At 40.9% G+C, this 25,440-nt stretch overlaps 1 protein-coding gene and 1 pseudogene across 1 annotated transcript in view; both read right to left on the bottom strand.

Annotated features, from left to right (window-relative positions):
• ILRUN (inflammation and lipid regulator with UBA-like and NBR1-like domains) overlaps positions 1 to 25,440 on the bottom strand; it is a gene marked incomplete at its 5' end in the record, with an annotated part of 111,501 nt that overhangs the window by 80,067 nt on the left and 5,994 nt on the right. The window contains 1 exon segment of the mRNA XM_007472358.1: positions 25,390 to 25,440. This exon segment is cut by the window's right edge and continues 13 nt beyond it. Within this exon segment, the coding sequence (XP_007472420.1) occupies positions 25,390 to 25,440 (51 nt within the window).
• LOC103076832 (lysosomal-associated transmembrane protein 4B pseudogene) lies at positions 10,265 to 10,948 on the bottom strand (annotated as a pseudogene).

Genomic DNA, 25,440 nt, shown 5'->3' with positions numbered 1-25,440 from the left:
ATCGGCAGGCAGATTCTCAACCACTGAGCCACCAGGGAAGCCCCTAATAGAAGGTTTTTAAAAATAAAATAACAGCTACATTTCGAGCAATAATTAAGGAATATAAACTGCATCACAAAAATTAAGATATCAGATAAAGCTTAAAAGCCCTATACTTCAATTACTTTAGACACTAATCACCATTCTGTTAAAAAAAAAATAACCACATATTTTTCAGTAGTTATATAGCCCCACACCCACAGTTTTGCTTTCTGTGGTTTCAGTTACCCAAGGCCAACCTCAATCTGAAAACACTAAATGGAAAATTCCAGAAATACACAATTCATAAGTTTTAAGCTGCACACCATTCTAAGTGGTGTGATGAAATCTCATGCCTTCCCACTCCATCCCACCCAGAACCCTCAACCATCGACATCATCTGCTCCTGACATCCAACCATTCACATTGTCATGGCTTGATGATCCAGGATCGCCCAAAGCAAATGATCCTCCTTGTAGGTATTTTATCATCTCACATCATCACAAGAAGGGTGATTACAAACAATAAAATATTTTGAGAGAGAGAGACAGAAGGAGAGAGGGAGAGAGACCACATTCACATAACTCTTATTATAGCATATTGTTATAACTGTTCTATTTTATTATTAGTTATTGTTAATCTCTTATTGTGCTGATTTATAAATTAAACTTTATCATAGGTATGTATGTACAGGAAAACCCACAGTATATATGGGGTTCAGCACTATCCGTGGTTTCAGGCATCCACTGGGGGTCTTGGAATGTTCCCCCAAGGACAAGAGAGGGACTACTGTACTGATAAATTTAGATATTCACCATGATTAGAATAGGAAGCAATTATGCTTGCTTCCTGATTTATAAGAGACATGCTGTGGTCTGATTCAGTGGCAAGGGTACACAACGGCACTTATTAAAAATTCCCATCACATGACAATTCAGTAAAACCTTAAGAATTACTCATCTGAAACAATTTCAGCATACATGTAAACATTTTTGTGACGGGGAAATGGACATATCTCCTCCATTGTAAGTATTACTTTTCACCTCATTTTTAATATTTCTGAAATCAAAATGCATCATACGATCAAATATGTTCATTTAATATGATAATGCTCTTCCCTTCTTCTCACAAGAAAAGTAGTCATGATGCACATTAAAATTACTGTCACGTAAGTGAGGAGGGGAAAATGGCAGAAGAATAAGACACGGAGATCACCTTCCTCCCCACAGATACATCAGAAATACATCTACACGTGGAACAACTCCTACAGAACACCCACTGAATGCTGGCAGAAGACCTCAGACCTCCCGAAAGGCAAGAAACTCCCCATGTACCTGGGTAGGGCAAAATAAAAAAGAATAAACAGATACAAAAGAATATGGACGGGACCTACACGAGTGGGAGGGAGCTGTGAAGGAGAAAAGGTTTCCACACACTAGGAACCCCTTCACGGGCAGAGACTGCGGGTGGCGGAGGGGGGAAGTTTCGGAGCCGCGGAGGAAAGCACAGCAACAGGGGTGCGGAGGGCAAAGCGGAGAGATTCCCGCACAGAGGACCAGTGCCGACCAGCACTCACCAGCCCGAGAGGCTTGTCTGCTCACCTGCTGGGGCGGTCGAGGCTTGGAGCTGAGGCTTGGGCTTCGGTTGGATGCAGGGAGAGGACTGGGGTTGGCTGCGTGAACAGAGCCTGAAGGGGTTAGTGCACCACGGCTAGCCGGAAGGGAGTCCGGGAAAAAGTCTGGGCCTGCCGAAGAGGCAAGAGACTTTTTCTTCCCTCTTTGTTTTCTGGTGCATGAGAAGAGGAAATTTAGAGCACTGCTTAAAGGAGCTCCAGAGACGGGCGCGAGCCACGGCTATCAGCGTGGAACCCAGAGCCGGGCATGAGACGCTAAGGCCGCTGCTGCCACCACCAAGAAACCTGTGTGCAAGCACAGGTCACTATCCACACCTCCCCTCCCGGGAGACTGTGCAGCCCGCCAATGCCAGGGTCCCATGATCCAGGGACAACTTCCCCGGGAGAACACACGGCGCGCCTCTGGCAGGGCAATGTCACACTGGGATCTGCCGCCGCAGGCTCGCCCTGCATCCGTGCCCCTCCCTCCCCACAGCCTGAGTGAGCCAGAGCCCCCTAATCAGCTGCTCCTTTAACCCCGTCCTGTCTGAGCGAAGAACAGACGCCCTCCAGCGACCTACACACAGAGGCAGGGCCAAATCCAAAGCTGAACCCCAGGAGCTGTGCGAACAAAGAAGAGAAAGAAAAATTTCTCCCAGCAGCCTCAGGAGCAGCGGATTAAATCTCCACAATCAACTTCATGTACCCGGCAATGGTGGAATACCTGAAAAGACAACAAATCATCCCAAATTGAGGAGGTGGACGTTGAGAGCAAGATACATTATTTTTTCCCCTTTTCCTCTTTTTGTGAGTCTGTATGTGTATGCTTCTGTGTGAGATTTTGTCTGTATAGCTTTGCTTTCACCATTTGTCCTAGGGTTCTGTCCGTCCGTTTTTGTTTTGTTCTGTTTTAATTTAAAAATTTATTATTAATAATTTTTTATTTTAATAACTTTATTTTATCTTACTTTATTTTATCCTCTTTCTTTCTTTCTACTTTTTTTCCCTTTTATTCTGAGCATGTGGATGAAAGGCTCTTGGTGCTGCAGCCAGGAGTCAGTGCTGTGCCTCTGACGTGGGAGAGCCAACTTCAGGACACTGGTCCACAAGAGACCTCCCAGCTCCACATAATATCAAACGGCGAAAATCTCCCAGAAATCTCCATCTCAATGCCAACACCCAGCTTCACTCAGCGACCAGCAAGCTACACTGCTGGACACCCTATGCCAAACAACTAGCAAGACAGGTACACAACCCCACTCATTAGGAGAGACGCTGCCTAAAATCATAGTAAGGTCACAGACACCCCAAAACACACCACCAGACGTGGACCTGCCCACCAGAAAGACAAGATCCAGCCTCATCCACCAGAACACAGGCACTAGTCCCCTCCACCAGGAAGCCTACACAACCCACTGAACCAACTTCAGCCACTGGGGACAGACACCAAAAACAATGGGAACTACGAACCTGCAGCCTGCAAAAAGGAGACCCCAAACACAGTAAGATAAGCAAAATGAGAAGACAGAAAAACACACAGCACATGAAGGAGCAAGATAAAAACCCACCAGACCTAACAAATGAAGAGGAAAAGGCAGTCTACCTGAAAAAGAATTCAGAATAATGATAGTAAAGATGATCCAAAATCTTGGAAATAGAATAAACGCAAGAAACATTTAACAAGGACCTAGAAGAACTAAAGAGGAAACAAGCAACAATGAACAACACAATAAATGAAATTAAAAATACTCTAGAAGGGATCAATACCAGAATAACTGAGGCAGAAGAATGGATAAGTGACCTGGAAGATAAAATAGTGGAAATAACTACTGAAGAGCAGAATAAAGAAAAAAGAATGAAAAGAACTGAGGACAGTCTCAGAGACCTCTGGGACAACGTTAAACACACCAACATTGGAATTATAGGGGTCCCAGAAGAAGAAGAGAAAAAGAAAGGGACTGAGAAAATACTTGAAGAGATTATGGTTGAAAACGTCCCTAATATGGGAAAGGAAATAGTTAAGTCCAGGAAGCACAGAGAGTCCCATACGGGATAAATCCAAGGAGAAACACGCCAAGACACATATTAATCAAACTATCAAAAATTAAATACAGGGCTTCCCTGGTGGCACAGTGGTTGAGAATCTGCCTGCCAATGCAGGGGACACGGGTTCAAGCCCTGGTCTGGGAAGATCCCACATGCCGCAGAGCAACTAGGCCCGTGAGCCACAACTACTGAGCCTGCACGTCTGGAGCCTGTACTCTGCAACAAGAGAGGCCACGATAGTGAGAGGCCCGCACAACGCGATGAAGAGTGGCCCCTGCTTGCCACAACTAGAGAAAGCCCTCGCACAGAAACGAAGACCCAACACAGCCAAAAGTAAATAAATAAAATTAAAAAGTAACTGTACCATTAAAAAAAAATTAAATACAAAGATAACATAATAAAAGCAGCAAGGAAAAAATCACACAAGGAAATCCCCATAAGGTTAACAGCTGATCTTTCAGCAGAAACTCTGCAAGCCAGAAGGGAGTGGCAGGACAGGACATATTTAAAGTGATGAAGAAGAAAAACCTACAACCAAGATTACTCTACCAAGCAAGGATCTCATTCAGATTTGATGGAGAAATTAAAACCTTTACAGAGAAGAAAAACCTGAGAGAGTTCAGCACCACCAAACCAGCTTTACAACAAATGCTAAAGGAACTTCTCTAGGCAAGAAACACAAAAGAAGGAAAAGACCTACAATAACAAACAGAAAACAATTAAGAAAATGGGAATAGGAACATACATATCGATAATTACCTTAAATGTAAATGGATTAAATGCTCCCATCAAAAGACACACACTGGCTGAATGGATACAAAAACAAAACCCACATATATGCTGTCTACAAGAGACCCACTTCAAACCTAGGGACACATACAGACTGAAAGTGAGGGGATGGAAAAAGATATTCCATGCAAATGGAAATCAGAAGAAAGCTGGAGTAGCAATTCTCATATCAGACAAAATAGACTTTAAAATAAAGACTATTACAAGAGGGCTTCCCTGGTGGTGGAGAGGTTGAGAGTCTGCCTGCTGATGCAGGGGACATGGGTGAGTGCCCCAGTCTGGGAAGGTCCCACATGCCGCGGAGCGGCTGGGCGCGTGAGGCACGGCCGCTGAGCCTGCGAGTCCGGAGCCTGTGCTCCGCAACGAGAGAGGCCAACAAGTGAGAGGCCAAGTGAGAGGCCCGCGTACCGCAAAAAAAAAAAGACTATTACAAAAGACAAAGAAGGACGCTACATAATGATGAAGGGATCGATCCAAGAAGATATAACAATTGTAAATATTTATGCACACAACACAGGAGCACCTCAATACATAAGGCAAATATTAACAGCCATAAAAGGGGAAATCGACAGTAACACATTCATAGTAGGGGACTTGGACACCCCACTTTCACAAATGGACAGATCATCCAAAATGAAAATAAATAAGGAAACACAATCTTTAAATGATACATTAAAGAAGATGGACTTAATTGATATTTATAGGACATTCCATCCAAAAATAACAGAATACACATTTTTCTCAAGTGCTCATGGAACATTCTCCAGGATAGATCATATGCTGGGTCACAAATCAAGCCTTGGTAAATTTAAGAAAATTGAAATTGTATCAACTATCTTTTCCGACCACAATGCTATGAGACTAGATATCAACTACAGGAAAAGATCTGTAAAAAATACAAACACATGGAGGCTAAACAATATACTACTTAATAACGAAGTGATCACTGAAGAAATCAAAGAGGAAATCAAAAAATACCTAGAAACAAATGACAATGGAGACACGACGACCCAAAACCTATGGGATGCAGCAAAAGCATTTCTAAGAGGGAAGTTTATAGCAATACAATCCTACCTTAAGAAACAGGAAACATCTTGAATAAATAACCTAACCTTGCACCTAAAGCGATTAGAGAAAGAAGAACAAAAACCCCCCAAAATTAGCATAAGGAAAGAAATCATAAAGATCAGATCAGAAATAAATGAAAAAGAAATAAAGGAAATGATAGCAAAGATCAATAAAACTAAAAGCTGGTTCTTTGAGAAGATAAACAACATTGATAAACCATTAGCCAGACTCATCAAGAAAAAAAGGGAGAAGACTCACATGAACAGAATTAGAAATTGAAAAGAAGTAACAACTGCCACTGCAGAAATACAAAAGATCATGAGAGATTACTACAAGCAACTCTATGCAAATAAAATCGACAACCTGGAAGAAATGGACAAATCCTTAGAAATGCACAACTTGCCAAGACTGAATCAGGAAGAAATAGAAAATATGAACAGACCAATCACAAGCACTGAAATTGAAACTGTGAAGAAACATCTTCCAACAAACAAAAGCCCAGGACCAGATGGCTTCACAGGTGAATTCTATCAAACATTTAGAGAAGAGCTAACACCTATCATTCTCAATCTCTTCCGAAATATAGCAGAGGGAGGAACACTACCAAATTCATTCTACGAGGCCACCATCACCTTCACACCAAAACCAGACAAAGATGTCACAAAGAAAGAAAACTACAGGCCAATATCACTGATGATCATAGGTGCAAAAAACCCCAACAAAATACTAGCAAACAGAATCCAACAGCACATTAAAAGGATCATACACCATGATCAAGTGGGGTTTATTCCAGGAATGCAAGGATTCTTCAATATACGCAAATCAATCAACGTGATACACCATATTAACAAATTGAAGGAGAAAAACCATATGATCATCTCAATAGATGCAGAGAAAGCTTTCGACAAAATTCAACACCCATTTATGATAAAAAACCCTACAGACGGCTTCTCTGGTAGTGCAGTGGTTGAGAGTCCGCCTGCCGATGCAGGGGACATGGGTTCGTGCCCTGGTCCGGGAAGATCCCACATGCCACGGAGCGGCTGGGTCCGTGAGCCATGGCCACTGAGCCTGTGCGTCTGGAGCCTGTGCTCCGCAATGGAAGTGGCCACAACAGTGAGAGGCCCGCGTACCAGAAAAAAAAAAAACCCTACAGAAAGTAGGAATAGAGGGAACTTTCCTCAACATAATAAAGGCCGTATATGACAAACCCACCGCCAACATCGTCCTCAGTGGTGAAAAACTGAAACCATTTCCACTAAGATCAGGAAGAAGACAAGGTGGCCCACTCTCACCACTCTTATTCAACATAGTTTTGGAAATTTTAGCCACAGCAATCAGAGAAGAAAAGGAAATAAAAGGAATCCAAATTGGAAAAGAAGAAGTTAAGCTGTCACTGTTTGCAGATGACATGATACTATACACAGAGAATCCTAAAGATGCTACCAGAAAACTACTAGAGCTAATCAATGAATTTGGTAAAGTAGCAGGATACAAAATTAATGCACAGAAATCTCTGGCATTCCTATACACTAATGATGAAAAATCTGAAAGTGAAATTAAGAAAACATTCCCATTTACCATTGCAAAAAGAATAAAATATCTAGGAATAAACCTACCTAAGGAGACAAAAGACCTGTATGCAGAAAATTATAAGACACTGATGAAAGAAATTAAAGATGATACAAATAGATGGAGAGATATACCATGTTCTTGGATTGGAAGAATCAACATTGTGAAAATGACTATACTACCCAAAGCAATCTACAGATTCAATGCAATCCCTACCACTGGCATTTTTCACAGAAATAGAACAAAAAATTTCACAATTTGTATGGAAACACAAAAGACTCCGAACAGCCAAAGCAATCTTGAGAATGAAAAATGGAGCTGGAAGAATCAGGCCTCCTGACTTCAGACTATACTACAAAGCTACAGTAATCAAGACAGTATGGTACTGGCACAAAAACAGAAAGACAGATCAATGGAACAGGATAGAAAGCCCAGAGATAAACCCACGCACATATGGTCACCTTATCTTTGATAAAGGAAGCAGAAATGTACAGTGGAGAAAGGACAGCCTCTTCAATAAGTGGTGATGGGAAAACTGGACAGGTACATGTAAAAGTAAGAGATTAGAACACTCCCTAACACCATACACAAAAATAAGCTCAAAATGGATTAAAGACCTAAATGTAAGGCCAGAAACTATCAAACGCTTAGAGGAAAACATAGGCAGAACACTCTATGACATAAATCACAGCAAGATCCTTTTTGACCCACCTCCTAGAGAAATGGAAATTAAAAAAATAAATAAACAAATGGGACCTAATGAAACTTAAAAGCTTTTGCACCACAAAGGAAACCATAAACAAGACCAAAAGACAACCCTCAGAATGGGAGAAAATATTTGCAAATGAAGCAACTGACAAAGGATTAATCTCCAAAATTTACAAGCAGCTCATGCAGCTCAATAACAAAAAAACAAACAACCCAATCCAAAAATGGGCAGAAGACCTAAATGGACATTTCTCCAAAGAAGATATACAGATTGCCAACCAACACATGAAAGAATGCTCAACATCATTAATCATTAGAGAAATGCAAATCAAAACTACAATGAGATATCATCTCACACCAGTCAGAATGGCCATCATCAAAAAGTCTAGAAACAATAAATGCTGGAGAGGGTGTGGAGAAAAGGGAACACTCTTGCACTGCTGGTGGGAAAGTGAATTGGTACAGCCACTATGGAGAACAGTATGAAGTTTCCTTAAAAATCTACACATAGAACTACCATATGACCCAGCAATCCCACTACTGGGCATATACCCTAAGAAAACCACAATTCAAAGAGTCATGTACCAAAATGTTCATTGCAGCTCTATTTACAATAGCCAGAAGATGGAAGCAACCTAAGTGTCCACCAACAGATGAATGGATAAAGAAGATGTGGCACATATATAAGATAGAATATTACTCAGCCACAAAAACGAATTAAACTGAGTTATTTGTAGTGAGGTGGATGGACCTAGAGTCTGTCATACAGAGTGAAGTAACTCAGAAAGAGAAAGACAAATACTATATGCTAACACATATATATGGAATGTAAGAAAAAAAAATGTCATGAAGAACATAGGGTAAGACGGGAATAAAGACACAGACCTACTAGAGAATGGACCTGAGGATATGGGGAGGGGGAAGAGTAAGCTGGGACAAAGTGAGAGAGTGGCATGGACATATATACACTACCAAACGTAAAATAGATAGCTAGTGGGAAGCAGCTGCGTAGCACAGGGAGATCAGCGCAGTGCTTTGTGACCACCTAGAGGGGTGAGATAGGGAGTGTGGGAGGGAGGGAGACGCAATAGGGAAGAGATATGGGAACATATGTATAACTGGTTCACTTTGTTATAAAGCAGAAACTAACACACCACTGTAACACAATTATACTCCAACATGTTAAAAAAAAATCAAAGAAGCACAGGAAGTTTTATGTGTTTATGTTTCACTACGATAGGGATATACTCTCTACATAACGAAACACTTTTTAACTAGATTCTACCTAAGCTATAGCCCTTACCAATGCATACACACACAAAAGTTAAGAATTATATATATATTTTTTTCTTGGATGTGGGCAAATCTCACTTTAATTCCAAATGGCTTCATTTACAGCACATTCAATAATGAAGCAGGAGAGGTGTGACTTTTGAACATATGAATATATAAAAGTCCCTTGAAATTCAGGTAGTCAAGATAAGGGCATTTCACAAGGAAAGCACCCCGCCACCTCCCACTTTTCTGAAGACTGTTTTACACTCATTTTAAAAGATGATGAGACATACTCAGAAGTTCAAAGCAGTAGGATGTGCCTTGCAGGGAGAGAAGAAAACCTTTTTTCAGATTGTTGGGTAAATACATATCAGCAGTTCCACTAGACAAAGGCTGATGGATGTCCTCCCTGAGTCAGGCTAGGGCAGAACACTTAGTGAAAGGGGGCTCTGAGTAGAGATGGGAAACTGGGAGAAAGGGAGACCCTGATACCACACAGTACCAACCAGTTCCCCTGTAACACGCCATGCCGTGACCCCAGACATGGGTGTACAAGAGCAGCCACCGGGGTGGCGACCGACTGTCCTCACTGCCAGGAATCCACAAAGGGTTTGGCCCATGGACAAAATCCTTGACCAGCAAACTCAAATTGTCATTGAATTTAAATCATAAAGGATCTAAGGAAATTCTTGTTTTATGTATATGTATATATGGACTACTTACACGATTAACATTCCTCTTCTCCTAAGGTTTGTTCTGTAAACTGGAATGGCCTAAGCATCATATAATTTTGATTTTATTTTACGTGTTCGAAAGAGAAAGGAGGGAATGGAGAGAAAAGTGTCATAAATTCTTCAACTCTGGGGCTCAGCACGTACAACAGCCTCCTCAGACAAAAGGTTCATCCGGATTGTTGGGTAGTTTCAATGCTGAGCGAAGACTAGGGGAGCCCACCGCAACCCCCACAGAAAGAATTCTAGTTACTCTATCACGGTGCTCTAGCTAAAGTATAGGTTTCAAACTACAGAGAGTTTCAACTTAACTTCTAAAATTTTAAACTGTAGCATTTCAGCAACAAATAAGCTCAGAAGCTCATATCAGAAGTAAAATTAAAGACCTACTGCCCTGATGTATGAAAGTCAAGCTGTCACTCTCAGCTACACCCTACTTCCAGGCTTAGGCAGACACATAAGGCGGTGGCGGCTCCTTGGCGGCGCCATTCACAGTGGCACCATCGTACGGGGGTGCATAGCACCACAGTGTCATTGCTGGTAACAGAGGCCAGGACATCGGAGGAGTTCCTGCCACTGATGAATCGGTAGCAGTTCCAAACACAGCTAATCAAAGTACCCCTTAAAAGTAAAGATAATGCTGATAAACAGAATAATAATAAAGACCAAACAAGGTAGGAGTCACTGACATGCTATCATCTTCGTAAGGAAAATCAGGAGGCAGCTGTCGTATGTATTCCTGGATGGAGTTTGGATAAACAAGCACAGTGACTGCAACCAAGGTGTTCAGGGAAAAATCAAAGATCTGGTAACAGGAGAACGGGATGATCCAGGCCGCGTGTTGCCTGTATCCTCCATAAGTAGCCACCACACATATCAGGATCATGAGAAGAGAAATTGCAATAGCAGTGCACATGCTGGCAAATTCCATGAACTCAAAGTCACCTCCGAGTTCAAAACTTGAAAAGTGATACTGATCTGGATCAGCCAGGGCGCTCAACAGAGGCAGAAGTACCACGGCACTGATGATCAGGTACCAGACGCCAAGCAGGATGGTGCCGGTGCAGACATGGCAGCACAGGCAGCAGCTGTTGGAGTAGAACCGCGTCCAGGGGGCCACCATCTTCATCGCTCAGGCCGCTGGCACAGCAGCGCGAGCGCGCACCCAAGTTTGCGGGAGCTTCAGCCGCATTGGTCCGAGCCTGCCGCGTGGCTACTGCCGGCTCCTCCGCCACTCCTGCTTGCACTCCCAGCCCCGCTCGCTGCCCGCCAGCCCTTGCTCCGCGACTCCCCCGAGAGATCCGCGCAGTTGCCTCCAAGAATTATATTTTTTATAAAAGCAATTATGCCTAAGTATTGATTTTTTAAATGGTCAGTGGTTTTACAACTACTTATTTTCTGTTTAACAATAAGTACATGGATATTAATAAAGAATTAAATTCGGGTAAAAATTTTTAAGGAACTGTCGATCCTTAAATTCAGCATCCTTGGAACCTAACATTCCAGATCAAAGACATTTCCATTATCAAAACGGCTCTTGCTACCATAAGAAAAAAGATGCTGCTTTGAAGTTATATTTTTGCACTTCTACCAAACCCTTAGATATATATTTGGTCTACTGAGAAATAATACAACTAATTATAAAGGAAACAGTGTTAGCACAAACAGTTCACATTAAAACTACTCACATTACAATTTCTAGTAGTTAAAATATTTGACGCTTCGTACCTAGACATGCAAATATTTTATTTACTACACTTTACAGATCTATCACTGTTTCACCTGATCTCTTGATTTCCATGCTTCATAAGGTTCAAGACCCACATGACTGCATTTCAGAGATTAATCTGAAGAGTAGAGCCACTTCACACTGCCTGTGACTCCTGAGGAACTACCTGGACACGACCACCAAATGACCACTTGGTGTCAGTACAACCAACTGGATTGTACAAACCTGCAGGCTTCCTTCTCTGAAGCCAAAATAGCCCATCGCCTTTTAAACTTAATGTAGACCTTATAAGGTAAAGATATTTAAGGACTTCGGATCTCATTTACATATTGAAATGTCCCTTCTAAAAACACTTCCCATACAAATCACAATCAGCTTAGGATAGCATTTTTTTTATCAAAAAAGAAATCTGTTATGTTCAAGGGGTACTCCTATTTCTGATACTGGAGGGATCTAGAGATCAAAACTGAAATAAAGTATCTTTTTTTTTTTTTTTAAGAGATAAAGAATTTTTTTAAAGTTTCTTTTTACACAGCAGATTCTTATTAGTCATCCATTTCATACATATCTGTGTATACATATCAATCCCAATCTCCAAATTCATCCCACCACTCCCCCACCACCACTTTCCCCCCTTGGTGTCCATATGTTTGTTCTCTACACCTGTGTCTCAATTTCTGCCTGGCAAACCAGTTCATCTGTACCATTTTTCTAGGTTCCACATATATGCATTAATATACGATATTTGTTTTTCTCTTTCTGACTTCACGCTGTATGACAGTCTCTAGATTCATCCACGTCCCTACAAATGACCCAAGTTTGTTCCCTTTTATGGCTGAGTAATATTCCATTGTATGTATGTACCATGTCTTCTTTATCCATTTGTCTGTTGAGGGGCATTTAGGTTGCTTCCATGACCTGGCTATTGTAAACAGTGCTGCAATGAACATTGGGGTGTATGTGTCTTTTTGAATTATGGTTTTCTCTGGGTATATGCCCAGTAGTGGGATTGCTGAGTCATATGGTAATTCTATTTTTAGTTTTTTAAGGAACCTCCATAGTGTTCTCCATAGTGGCTATATCAATTTACATTCCCACCAACAGTGCAAGAGGGTTCCCTTTTCTCCACACCTTCTCCAACATTTGTTGTTTGTAGATTTTTTGATGATGCCCATTCTAACTGGTGTGAGGTGACTTCACTGTAGTTTTGATTTGCATTTCTCTAATAATTAGTGATGTTGAGCAGCTTTTCATGTGCTTCTTGGCCATCTGTATGTCTTCTTGGAGAAATGTCCTATTTTGATCTTCTGCCCATTTATGGATTAGCTGGTTTGTTTAATATTGAGCTGCACGAGCTGTTTATATATTTTGGAGATTAATCCTTTGTCCACTGATTCGCTTGCAAATATTTTCTCCCATTCTCAGGGTTGTCTTTTCGTCGTTTGTAGCTTCTTTTGCTTTGCAAAAGCTTTGAAGTTTCATTAGGTCCCATTTGTTTTTATTTCCGTTAATCTAGGAGGTGGATCAAAAAAGATCTTGCTGTGATTTATGTCAGAGAGTGTTCTTTCTGTTTTCCTCTAAGAGTTTTAAAGTGTCTGGTCTTACATTTAGGTCTCTAATCCATTTTGAGATTACTTTTGTGTATGGTGTTAAGCAGTGTTCTAACTTCATTTTACATGTAGCTGTCCAGTTTCCCCAGCACCGCTCATTGAAGAGACTGTCTTTACTCCATTGTATATCCTTGCCTCCTCTGTCATAGATTAGTTGACCATAGGTGCGTGGGTTTATCTCTGGGCTTTCTATCCTGTTCCATTGATCTATGTTTCTGTGCCAGTACCATATTGTCTTGATTACTGTAGCTTTGTAGTATAGTCTGAAGTCAAGGAGTCTGATTCCTCCAGCTCCATTTTTTTCCCTCAAGACTGCTTTGGCTATTCTGGGTCTTTGGCTATGTGGGGCCTTTTGTGTTTCCATACAAATTGTGAATTTTTTGTTCTAGTTCTGTGAAAAATGCCAGTGGTAGTTTGACAGGGATTGCATTGAATCTGTAGATTGCTTTGGGTACTAGAGTCAGTTTCACAATGTTGATTCTTCCAATCCAAGAACATGGTGTATCTCTCCATCTATTTGTATCATCTTTAATTTCTTTCATCAGTGTCTTATAAATTTCTGCATACAGGTCTTTTGTCTCCTTAGGTAGGTTCATCGCGGCGTGCGGGCCTCTCACTATCGTGGCTTTTCTTGTTGTGGAGCACAGGCTCCAGACGCGCAGGCTCAGTATTTGTGGCTCACGGGCCTAGCCGCTCCGCGGCATGTGGGATCCTCCCAGACCAGGGCTCGAACCCGTGTCTGCTGCACTAGCAGGCAGATTCTCAACCGCTGCGCCACCAGGGAAGCCCTGTTGGTATCATCTTTAATTTCTTTCATCAGGATCTTATAGTTTTCTGCATACAGGTCTTTTGTCTCCTTAGGTAGGTTTATTCCTAGGTATTTTATTCTTTTTGTTGCAGTGGTAAATGGGAGTGTTTCCTTAACTTCTCTTTCAGATTTTTTCATCATTAGTGTATAGGAATGCAAGAGATTTCTGTGAATTAATTTTGTATCCTGCAACTATATCAAATTCATTGATTAGCTTTGTTTTTTGGTGGCATCTTTAGGATTCTCTATGTATAGTATCATGTTATCTGCAAAGAGTGACAGTTTTACTTCTTCTTTTCCAATATGTATTCCTTTTATTTCTTTTTCTTCTCTGATTGCCGAGGCTAGGACTTCCAAAAGTATGTTGAATAACAGTGGTAAGAGTCTACATCCTTGTCTTGTTCCTGATCGTAGAGGAAATACTTTCAGTTTTTCACCATTGAGAATGTTTGCTGTGGGTTTGTCATATATGGCTTTTATTGCGTTGAGGTAGGTTCCCTCTATGCCCACTTTCTGGAGAGTTTTTATCATAAATGGGTGTTGAATTTTGTCAAAAGCTTTTTCTTCATCGACTGAGATTACCATATGGTTATTATTCTTCAATTTGTTAATATGGTGTTATCACATTGATTGATTTGCATATATTGAAGAATGCTTGCATCCCTGGGATAAATCCCACTTGATCATGGTGTATGATCCTTTTTTTTTTTTTTTTGGCAGTACACGGGCTTCTCACTGCCATGGCTTCTCCCATTGCAGAGCACAGGCTCCGGATGTGCAGGCTCATCGGCCAGGGCTCACAGGCCCAGCCGCTCCACAGCATGTGGGATCCTCGCGGACTGGGGCATGAACCCCCGCCCCCCGCATCGGCAGGCGGACTCCCAACCACTGTGCCACTAGGGAAGCCCCTGTTGAGGATTTTTTCATCTATATTCATCAGTGATATTGGTCTGTAATTTTCTTTTTTTGTAGTATGTTTGTCTGGTTTTGGTATCGGGGTGATGGTGGCCTCACAGAATGAGTTTGGGAGTGTTCCTTCCTCTGCAATGCTTTGGAAGCGTTTGAGAAGGATGGGTGTTGGCTCTTCTGTAAATGTTTGATAGAATTCACCTGTGAAGCTATCTGGTCCTGGACTTTCGTTTGTTGGAAGATTTTTTTTTTTTTTTTGGGCGGAACGCGGGCCTCACTGCTGCGGCCTCTCCCGTTGCGTAGCACAGGCTCCAGACGCGCAGGCTCAGCAGCCATGGCTCACGGGCCCAGCCGCTCCACGGCATGTGGGATCTTCCCGGACCGGGACATGAACCCGTGTCCCCTGCATCAGCAGGTGGAGTCTCAACCACTGTGCCACCAGGGAAGCCCTGTTGGAAGATTTTTAATCACAGTTTCAATTTCATTACTTGTGACTGGTCTGTTCATATTTTCTATTTCTTCCTGGTTCAGTCTTGGAAGGTTATATCTTTCTAAGAATTTGCCCATTTCTTCCAGGTTGTCCATTTTATTGCCATAGAGTTGTTGTAGTAGTCTCTTAGGATGCTTTGTATTTCTGTGGTGTCTCTTGTAACTTCTTCTTTTTCATTTCTAATTTTATTGATTTGAGTCCTCTCCCTCTTTTTCTTGATGAGTCTGGCTAATGGTTTATAAATTTTATCTTCTCAAAGAAACAGCTTTTAGTTTTATTGATCTTTGCTACTGTTTTGTTTCTATTTCAGTTATTTCTGCTCTGATCTTTATGATTTCTTTCCTTCTGCTAACTCTGGGCTTTGTTTTACTGTTTTCTTTGTTTCTATTTCAGTTATTTCTGCTCTGATCTTTATGATTTCTTTCCTTCTGCTAACTCTGGGCTTTGTTTGTTCTTCTTTCTCTAGTTCCTTTAGGTGTAAGGTTAGATTGTTTATTTGAGATTTTTCTTGTTTCTTCAGGTAGGCTTGTATTGTTATAAACTTCCCTCTTAGAACTGCTTTTGCTGCAACCCATAGGTTTTGGATTGTCGTGTTTTCATTGTCGTTTGTCTCTAGGTATTTTTTTATTTCCTATTTGATTTTCAGTGATCTCTTCGTTATTTAGTAACATATTGTTTAGCCTCCATGTGTCTGTGTTTTTTAGGGTTTTTTTCCCTGTAATTGATTTGTAATCTCACAGCATTGTGGTCAGAAAAGATGTTTTATATGATTTCAATTTTCTTAAATTTACTGAGGCTTCATTTGTGACCCAAGATGTGATCTATCCTGGAGAATGCTCTGTGCACACTTGAGAAGAAAGTGTAATCTCCTGTTTTTGGATGGAATGTCCTATAAATATCAATTAAATCTATCTGGTCTACTGGGTCATTTAAAGCTTGTGTTTCCTTATTAATTTTCTGTTTGGATGATCTGTGCATTGGTGTAAGTGAGGTGTTAAAGTCTCCCATTATTATTGTGTTACTGTCCATTTTTTTCTTTTATAGCTGTTAGCAGTTGCCTTATGTATTGAGGTGCTCCTATGTTGGGTGCATATATATTTATAATTGTTATATCTTCTTCTTGAATTGATGTCTTGATCGTTATGTAGTGTCCTTCCTTGTCTCTTGTAACATTCTTTACTTTAATGTCTATTTTATCAGATATGAGTATTGCTACTCCAGCTTTCTTTTGATTCCCATTTGCATGGAACATCTTTTTCCATCCCCTCACTTTGTCTGTATGTGTCCCTAGGTCTGAAGTGGGTCTCTTGTAGATAGCATATATATGGGTCCATTCAGCGAGCCTGTGTCTTTTGGTTGGAGCATTTAATCCATTCACATTTAAGGTAATTATCGATATGTATGTTCCTATGACCATTTTCTTAATTGTTTTGGGTTTGTTTTTGTAGGTCCTTTTCTTCTCTTGTGTTTCCCACTTAGAGAAGTTCCTTTAGCATTTGTTGTAGAGCTGGTTTGGTGATGGTGAATTCTCTTAGCTTTTGCTTGTCTGTAAATCTTCTGACTTCTCGTCAAATCTGAATGAGATCCTTGCTGGGAAGGGTAATCTTGGTTGTAGGTTCATCACTTTAAATATGTCATGCCACTCCCTTCTGGCTTGTAGAGTTTCTGCTGAGAAATCAGCTGTTTACCTCATGGGAGTTCCCTTGTATGTTGTTTGTCGTTTTTCCCTTACTGCTTTCAATCATTTTTCTTTGTCTTTAATTTCTGCCAATTTGATTACTATGTGTCTCGGCGTGTTTCCCCTTGGGTTCATCCTGTATGGGACTCTCTGTGCTTCCTGGACTTGGGTGGCTATTTTCTTTCCCATATTAGGGAAGTTTTCAACTATAATCTCTTCAAATATTTTCTCAGGTCTTTCTCTCTTCTCCTTCTGGGACCCCTATAATGCGAATGTTGTTGCGTTTATGTTGTCCCAGAGGTCTCTCAGGCTGTCTTCATTCCTTTTCATTCTTTTTCCTTTATTCTGTTCTGCATCAGTGAATTCCACCATTCTGTCTTCCAGGTCATTTATCTGTTCTTCTGCCTCAGTTATTCTGCTATTCATTCCTTGTAGTGTAGTTTTCATTTCAGTTATTGTATTGTTCATTTCTGTTTATTTGTTCTTTAATTCTTCTAGGTCTTTGCTAAACATTTCCTGCATCTTCTCGATCTTTGCCTCCATTCTTTTTCTGAGGTCCTGGATCATCTTCACTGTCATTATTCTGAATTCTTTTTCTGGAAGGGTGCATATCTCTACTTCATTTATTTGTTTTTCTGGGGTTTTATCTTGTTCCTTCATCTGGTACATAGCCCTGTGCCTTTTCATCTTGTCTATTTTTCTGTGAATGTGTTTTTTGTTCCACAGGCTGTTGCTAAATGATACACATGTCTAGGGGGCTAGAATGGCAACATGTTGGCTGACTGCTCCAGGAGCTCTAATCTGGCAAGAGCCTGCTTGTGGCGGCGGCTGCTGCTGGTGGTTTTCCTTCCTTCCTTCCTCCCTCCCTTCCTTTTTCAGAGAGTATCTTATTGAGGATCTTCTAGAAGCAAATGAAGCAGGTTTTTTGAGTGCAACATAAAAGAGAGACATTCTAAAGGTGGGGTCAATAGGCAAAAGGGCAAGAGAGCTGGTAGAGATGCCAAGTAGAACAGCATCTAGATAGAAGACATCTGTGTAGAGTCTAGAGGACATCTATGAAACCAGAGCTTCTTTTACAACATCATCAGTTAAAACATTGGAGAAGAATGAGGAGGAGCAGTCCCACACTACCTGGTTAAGGTGGACATTCCATAAACTGGAGAAGCTGAAAGAAGAACTTACAAAGGTTTAAAGAAATAAACTGTGTGGTTTACATAGAGCACCCATTAAGTTTCATAACCTGTGGGACTATATTATATAGTATGATTTGGGAGCTTAATAAGGGAAGTTCCATTTCTAACCTCTGAGAAAACTAAATGAATATAAGTATTTAATCTATATGTGAATTGCCCCTAAGGAACCACGTGAAGCCATTTAACAAGAAGAGCTATTTCAAGTGGAAGAAACCCTCATCAGCATGTGATAACCAGAGTATCATGTGACCTCAGTGCCTACTTCACAACTAGAACCCCTCTGCTTTAGAAGGAACGATCAAGTAAAGGGGTACAGCTCTCCTGTGGAACTTTGCGTTTTTTTGGTTTTTTTGTTTTGGGTGGGTATTTTTTTGGCTGTATGGTGCGGCATGTGGGACCTTAGTTCCCCAACCAGGGACTGAACCAGCACCCCTTGCATTTGGGAGCATGGAGTCTTAACCACTGGACCGCTAGGGAAGTCTGTCTCCTGTGGAACTTTGAAAGACGGTACTCTACTAGGAAGAGGGGAGGCATGTTTGTACCAAAGCTAAAATGGTGACAAGCACCCATGCTGCTTACTCCTTTCCAAGAGTCAAGTGTCCTACAGGAACTGTTAATCTCCTGGAAAGCAGGAACTCCTTGGGGAACACCGATATTTACTCAACCACCTAAGAGTCACCTTGCCAATCTCAGCCTGACCCTCATTCCCACTCACCCTGGAAATGGAGAGGACTTGTGGACCATATACCCCAGGCTCCCTAAACTCTGCCAAGTACCAACAACCTGGAGCTAAAGTTTCCCTGTAAACCCAATATAGTAGTGTCCAATGGCAAAGATCATAAAACTACTTTTGTTAATTTATAACTATAATTTATAGCTAATTTATAACTTTCACTGAAACTTAGACAAGTCATTAATTATCTCTGGTCTTCAGTTTCCCCACCCATAAAGTGCAGCTAATACTTCCCTTATAATTTATATGAAAAAGCCCAGTACAATGCCTGACATAAAGCAGGCATTTAGATAACAGGTTGTTTTTATCTAAGAAGCAAAAGTCTGTAGAAAGAAGATAAAATAAAATGTTTGAGCTTGAAAATAACTCTGCCAAGAATCAAATACTTAGTGGTATTCAACCAAGGGAGTTAGAAATGTGTGTGGTGGGAGAGAAGGGGTGGCTCTAAAGATGAACATGGTATTTAGTGAGAGGGCCAAGGGTCTTATAAATATGCCCCACATAAAGAAGAACTGTCCACACAATATGCCAATAACACACTCCTGTTGAGAGACCGAAAGAGTACAACCAATCTAAAATGAGGGAAGAAGACCCACTTTGTAAATTATTAAATATGGCAAGAATTCCTTTTAGGAAGAGAAATGAGCTGAAACAACGTATTATTATAAAAATAAGGAGAATGGATTCTTTCTAGAAAAGACCATTAAAGACTCAAGAAGAGACCACCCAACCAAAACCAAAACCAAACAAAACAAGCTTTGTTGTTAAAACAGAAAGATGAGGGACTTCCCTGGCAGTCCAGTGGTTAAGACGTCGCCTTCCAATGCAGGGGATGCAGGTTCAATCCCTGATCAGCGAGCTAAGATCCCACATGCCTCTTGGCCAAAAAACCAAGAAATAAAACAGAAGCAATATTGTAACAAATTCAATAAAGACTTAAAAAAAAAGGTCCACATCAAAAAAAAAAACCTTTAAAAAAAAAAAAAACAGAAAGATAAGGCATAGAGAAGTTACCTAACTTGTCCAAGTTTGTGCCCAGGCAACATAGTCCTACATTCCAAACGCCTACCACTACACTATACTCAATGCACTAGCAAGCTAAGAGTGAGCAGAAAAACTGAAAGAGCCATTCATGCCAAGGTTAACATAGCAGCTTATTTTTTTCACATGTTCACAGCTGTGGTTTTATGTATATTATGTATATTTCACTATCTGCCAGTAATTTAACAGTTCTGCTATCATGACATGTTTTATAATCAACATTAAACTGAATTCAATGGAATACAGTAGCTTGTAAATGGAATTAAATTCTTTATTAGAGTAGATGGAGGGTTTGCAAACTATACTCCACACAGCCCTGGAGGTCACCTCAGACAGAAGGCAGGAAAACACAGGCCACGGAGGCTCCCAATTCAACAAACCAAGTTTCAGTTTTATCTTCTCTCTTTTTTGGAGGAGGCATTCACATATACTTTTATCAAGAAAAGGGTTCCACTGATTAAGGAAAATGCTTGAAAACCATGGAATCAGATGAACTATTAAGATCCCCTGTAGGTATTAGATTTCAAAGTCCTGAAAAACAACTCACAGACTATATGACCAAGAAAGGCTTTGAAGTTTTTACTGCCTTCAGAGCTAGTATATTTATACGCTACCTACTTATAGAATTTGAGAGGGATGTTACAAGTATAAATTTTAATGTCACATATAGTGATAATTATTTTTAATTTAACAATAAAACACACACACACAAAATAAGACTAGAGCTCTCAAGCATGGGAGAACACTATGAAGCAGTATCTTTGCATCAAAGAAATTTTTTTTAAAGTCATGTATGTTGTCTTCCTCCTCCTTTAAAAACACTGACACGCATTTAAAAATTTGAGTAGCCACTCTCCACTCTGCACTTGGCTCAGCTTTTTCAAGAGTTACAAAGATAAATGAGACATGTATCACCTTATGTTTTAAAAGCGATATTAGACATTCATCAAATTAACTGGGCAGAAAGAGGTAAAGTGCCAAAGAGAGGCAAAGAAGAAGGAAAGAGATTATGAAATGGAGCTCAGCAATGGGAGAAACCATTTGCAAGTAAGAAGATTCTCAGGAAAGGTGGCCTGAGAAGAGGGGAGAAATAATCTCTCTGCATTCTGATAGATGATTGTTACATGATGTTGATTCTGTATTCAACAAATAGTTCACTGTCTAGTAGGAAAAAAGGATAAGCAAACAAACACCTAAAACACAATGTGTTAACTATAATAACAAGTGTGTGCATAATATAAGTGAAAAGGGAAGTAGGTATTTCCTTTGGGTAGAGGGGTAAGAAGGGGGGAGGAGGGAAGGAGGAAAGGTGAGTTCACCAGGGTGCTGAGGATGAGCAGGGGTTTGTTGTAAAGAAAAAGGTATTTCAGGCAATGGGAACAACATAAGCAAGGGCATGAAGAAGTGAAATCATGTGGTGTCTTTGGGGACTGGCTGTGGAGAGTAAAGAGGTGACTAAGGATGAAAGTGAAAAAGAGACCAGACCAGATCATGAGGAGCTTTTTTTTTTTTTTTTTTTTTTTGCGGTACGCGGGCCTCTCACTGTTGTGGCCTCTCCTGCTGTGGAGCACAGGCTCCGGACACACAGGGTCAGCGGCCATGGCTCACAGGCCTAGCCGCTCTGCGGCATGTGGGATCTTCCCAGACCGGGGCACGAACCCGTGTCCCCTGCATTGGCAGGCGGACTCTCAACCACTGCACCAACAGGGAAGCCCCATGAGGAGCTTTAAGCCCTGTGCCAAGGAGTTTGGCTCCATTACAGGAGGCACAAAGGTTTTCGGCAAAGAATGATGTTACAAAGGATGACACTAACATTATAATTTTTTTCAGTCAGAGAAATACTTCAAGTTTCCACTGGCTGCAAAAACATATGAGAAAATTAATCCCAGGACTCCTTTAAATAGCTCCAAAGGTCCCACTGGCCATGAGTCCCCAGTTAAGAGCTGCCTGAGGACAGGAACTCTTTTTTAATTTATTTTTCTCTGGATCTCTAGGACATAGAATATAGAGAAACAAATAGGAATTGGTCTGTGATTAAGGATGATAAGACAGAACAAAAGATGACTCAAGCTTCTGGCCTGATCATCTCAGTGGGATAACAATTACAAGAATATAAGTTTTGCCTAGGAGATACTAAAATACAAAACTCTACAGAATATCCAGGGGTTCTGTCCACAAGCACTTAAATACAGGTTTGAAACTCCAAAGAGTCTGCACCACAGATATGACTTCGAGTACCACCATGTATGCCGTACTGGTGACAGATGAAGCCAGGTGGGTGGATGAGGTCACAGAGCATAAACACGGCCCAGCTCACAATCTAGGACAGGCATACCTTGGAGATATAGCTGGTTCGGTTCCAGATCAATGCAATACAGTGAATACTGCAATAACGCAAGTCACATGAATTTTTTGGTTTCCCAGTGCATTACGTTTACTGTACACTGTAGTCTACTAAATGTGCGATAGCACTATGTCTAAGAAAACGATGTACATATCTTAATTAAAAAATCCTTTATTGGCAAAACCCGCTAACCATCATCTGAGCCTTTAGCAAGTTGTAATCTTTTTTGCTGGTGGAAGGTCTTGCCTCCAGGTTGATGGCTACAGGCTGATCAGCTTGGGAGTTGCTGAAGGCCGGGGCAGCTTAAAGTAAGAGAACAATGAAGTTTGCTGCATTGACTGACTGACTCTTCCTTTTACGAGCAATTTCTCTGTAGCATGCAGTGCTGTTTGATAGCATTTTGCCCACAGTAGAACTTCTTTCAAATTGGGAGTCAGTCCTTTCAAACCCTGCGATTGCTTTATCAACTAAGTTAAGTCCTTTGTTGTTATTTCAACAATCTTCACAGCATCTTCACCAGGACTAGGTACCATCTCAAGGAGCCACTTTCTTTGCTCGTCATAAAAAGTTAACTCCTCATCGGTTAAAGTTTTATCCTGAGATTGCAGCCATTCAGTCACGTCTTCAGGCTCCACTTCTAGTTCTCTCGCTACATCCACCACACCTGCAGTTACTTCCTCCGCTGAAGTCTCGAACCCCTCCAAAGTCATCCACGAGGGTTACAGTCAGCTTCTTCCAAACTCCTCTTAATGTTGATATTTTGACCTCCTCCCATGAATCACAAATGTTCTTAATGGCATCTAGAATGGTGAATCCTTTCCAGAAGGACTTACTTTGCCCAGATGCATCAGAGGATTCACTATAGCCTCACAAAATGTATTTCTTAAAGAACAAGACTTGAAAGTAGAAATGACTCTTTGATCTATGGCTACAGAACGGATGTTGTGTTGGCAGACATGAAAATCTCGTTGCATATCTCCATCAGAGCTCTTGGGTGACCAGGAGCACCGTCGATGAGTAGTAACGTTTTGAAAGGAAACTTTTTTTCTGAGCAGTAAGTCTCAACAGTGGGCTTGAAATGGTCAGTGAACCATGTTGCAAACAGATGTACAGTCATCCAGGCTTTGTTGTTTCATTTACAGAGCACAGGCAGAGCAGATTGAGCATAATTTTTAAGGGCCCTAGAGTTTTCAGAATGGTAAACGATCACTGGCTTCAACGTAAAGCCACCAGCTGCATTAGTCCCTAACAAGAAAGCCTGTCCTTTGAAGCCAGGCACTGACTTCTCCTCCTTAGCTAAGAAAGTCCTAGATGGCATCTTCTCCCAATATAAGGCTGTCTTGTCTACATTGAAAATCTCCTGTTTAGTGTAGCCCACCTTCATGAATTATCTTAGCTGGATCTTATGGATAACTTGCTGCAGCTTCTACATCAGCACTTGCTCCTTCACCTTGCACTTTTATGTTATGGAGAGGGCTTCTTTCCTTAAACTGCAAGAACCAACCTCTGCTAGCTTTAAACTTTTCTTCTGCAGCTTCTTCACCTCTCTCAGCCTTCACAGAGTTGAAGAGAGTCAGGGCCTTGCTCTGGATTAGGCTTTGGCTGGAGGGAATGTTGTGGCTGATTTGATCTTCTATCCAGACCACTCAAACTTTCTCCATATCAGCAATAAGGCTGTTTCACTTTTCTTATGATTCGTGTGTTCACTGGAGTAGCACTTTTCATTTCCTTGAAGAACTTTTCCTCTGCTTTCACAACTTAGCTGTTTGGTACAAGCGACCTAGCTTCTGGCCTATCTTGTTTTTTGACATGCCTTCCTCACTAAGCTTAATCATTTCTAGTTTTTAAAGTGAGAGATGTGTGACTCTTCCTTTCACTTGAACACTTAGAGGCCACTGTAGAGTTATCAACCGACCTAATTTCAATACTGTTGTGTCTCGGGGAATAGGGAGGTCCAAGGAGAGGAAACGAGATGGAGGAATGGCTAATTGGTGGAATGGTCAGAACACACACATTTACCAATTAAGTTCACAGTCTTATGTGGGCACAGTTTGTGGCATCCCAAAACAATTACAATAGAAACATCAGAGATTGCTGATCACAGGTCACCATAACAAATATAATAATAATGAAAAAGTCTGAAATATTGTGAGAATTACCAAAATGTGACACAGAGACACAAAGTGTGCAAATGCTGTTGGAAAAACGGTGCCAGCAGACTTGCTCAACGAAAGGTTGTCACGAATCTTCAATTTGTAAAAAACAAAATTATCTGTAAAGCACAATAAAGTGAACGTCAATAAGTTAAGGTATGTCTGTAGTCCCAGGGCAAAAATGAGACTAGACAAAGAACATTCAGAGAAGAAACAAGAGAAGTACCATGTGAGTCTAAGAAGGTACACACTTCAAAAAACATTTAGAGTTTGGTGCCAAATGATAGAGGGTCAGTTAGTATGAAGACTGGAAAGTGGCTACTGGATTTGGAAACTGGGTAGTTGCTGATAAATATCACTGGAGTGGGTAAAGGACTGACTAGTTTGAAAAATAAAAGTAAATGGGAAAAAGAGACAATGAGTGTAAATCACTCTGTCCAAAAAGTTTGGCAGTAAAAAGAAGAAGTGAGAGGTACTAGCATCTTGACAGGTCATCAGGTGGAGAGAAGTATCCACATTTTGTGCATCATCTTTTTTTATACAACTTCTATCTAGAGATTGTGAGAACAAGGACTGCCTTCAGTATTCCTACAGCACCTACTAGACTATATAATAAAAATAGCAGCACTACTAAATCATTGTTTAGAATGCAATATATATCTCATTACACTTCACTAAATTTTAACTAAATTCCTAGTATAAAAAGGAGACTGCTAGACTGAACCAATTAGTCATTAAATTCAAGTGATTTACCCGCATGGGGTCGCTGTTTAAAAGGGACCACACCCTGCTACATAATTTGACAGGCTCTGTGAGCAACCGGGGATGCTGTAAGATGTTACCTTAATTCCTTCACCCTGGGCTGCACAGGGACATACTCACCTCCATAGTAGAGTCCTGTAGCAGTACACATCCGCCACTGTCCCTGATACA

Source organism: Lipotes vexillifer, unplaced genomic scaffold (assembly GCF_000442215.2).
Source record: "Lipotes vexillifer unplaced genomic scaffold, Lipotes_vexillifer_v1.1 scaffold1353, whole genome shotgun sequence".
Taxonomy (NCBI): domain Eukaryota; kingdom Metazoa; phylum Chordata; class Mammalia; order Artiodactyla; family Lipotidae; genus Lipotes; species Lipotes vexillifer.
Note: the sequence above shows the minus strand (reverse complement) of the source record. Positions and strands in the feature narration are given on the sequence as shown.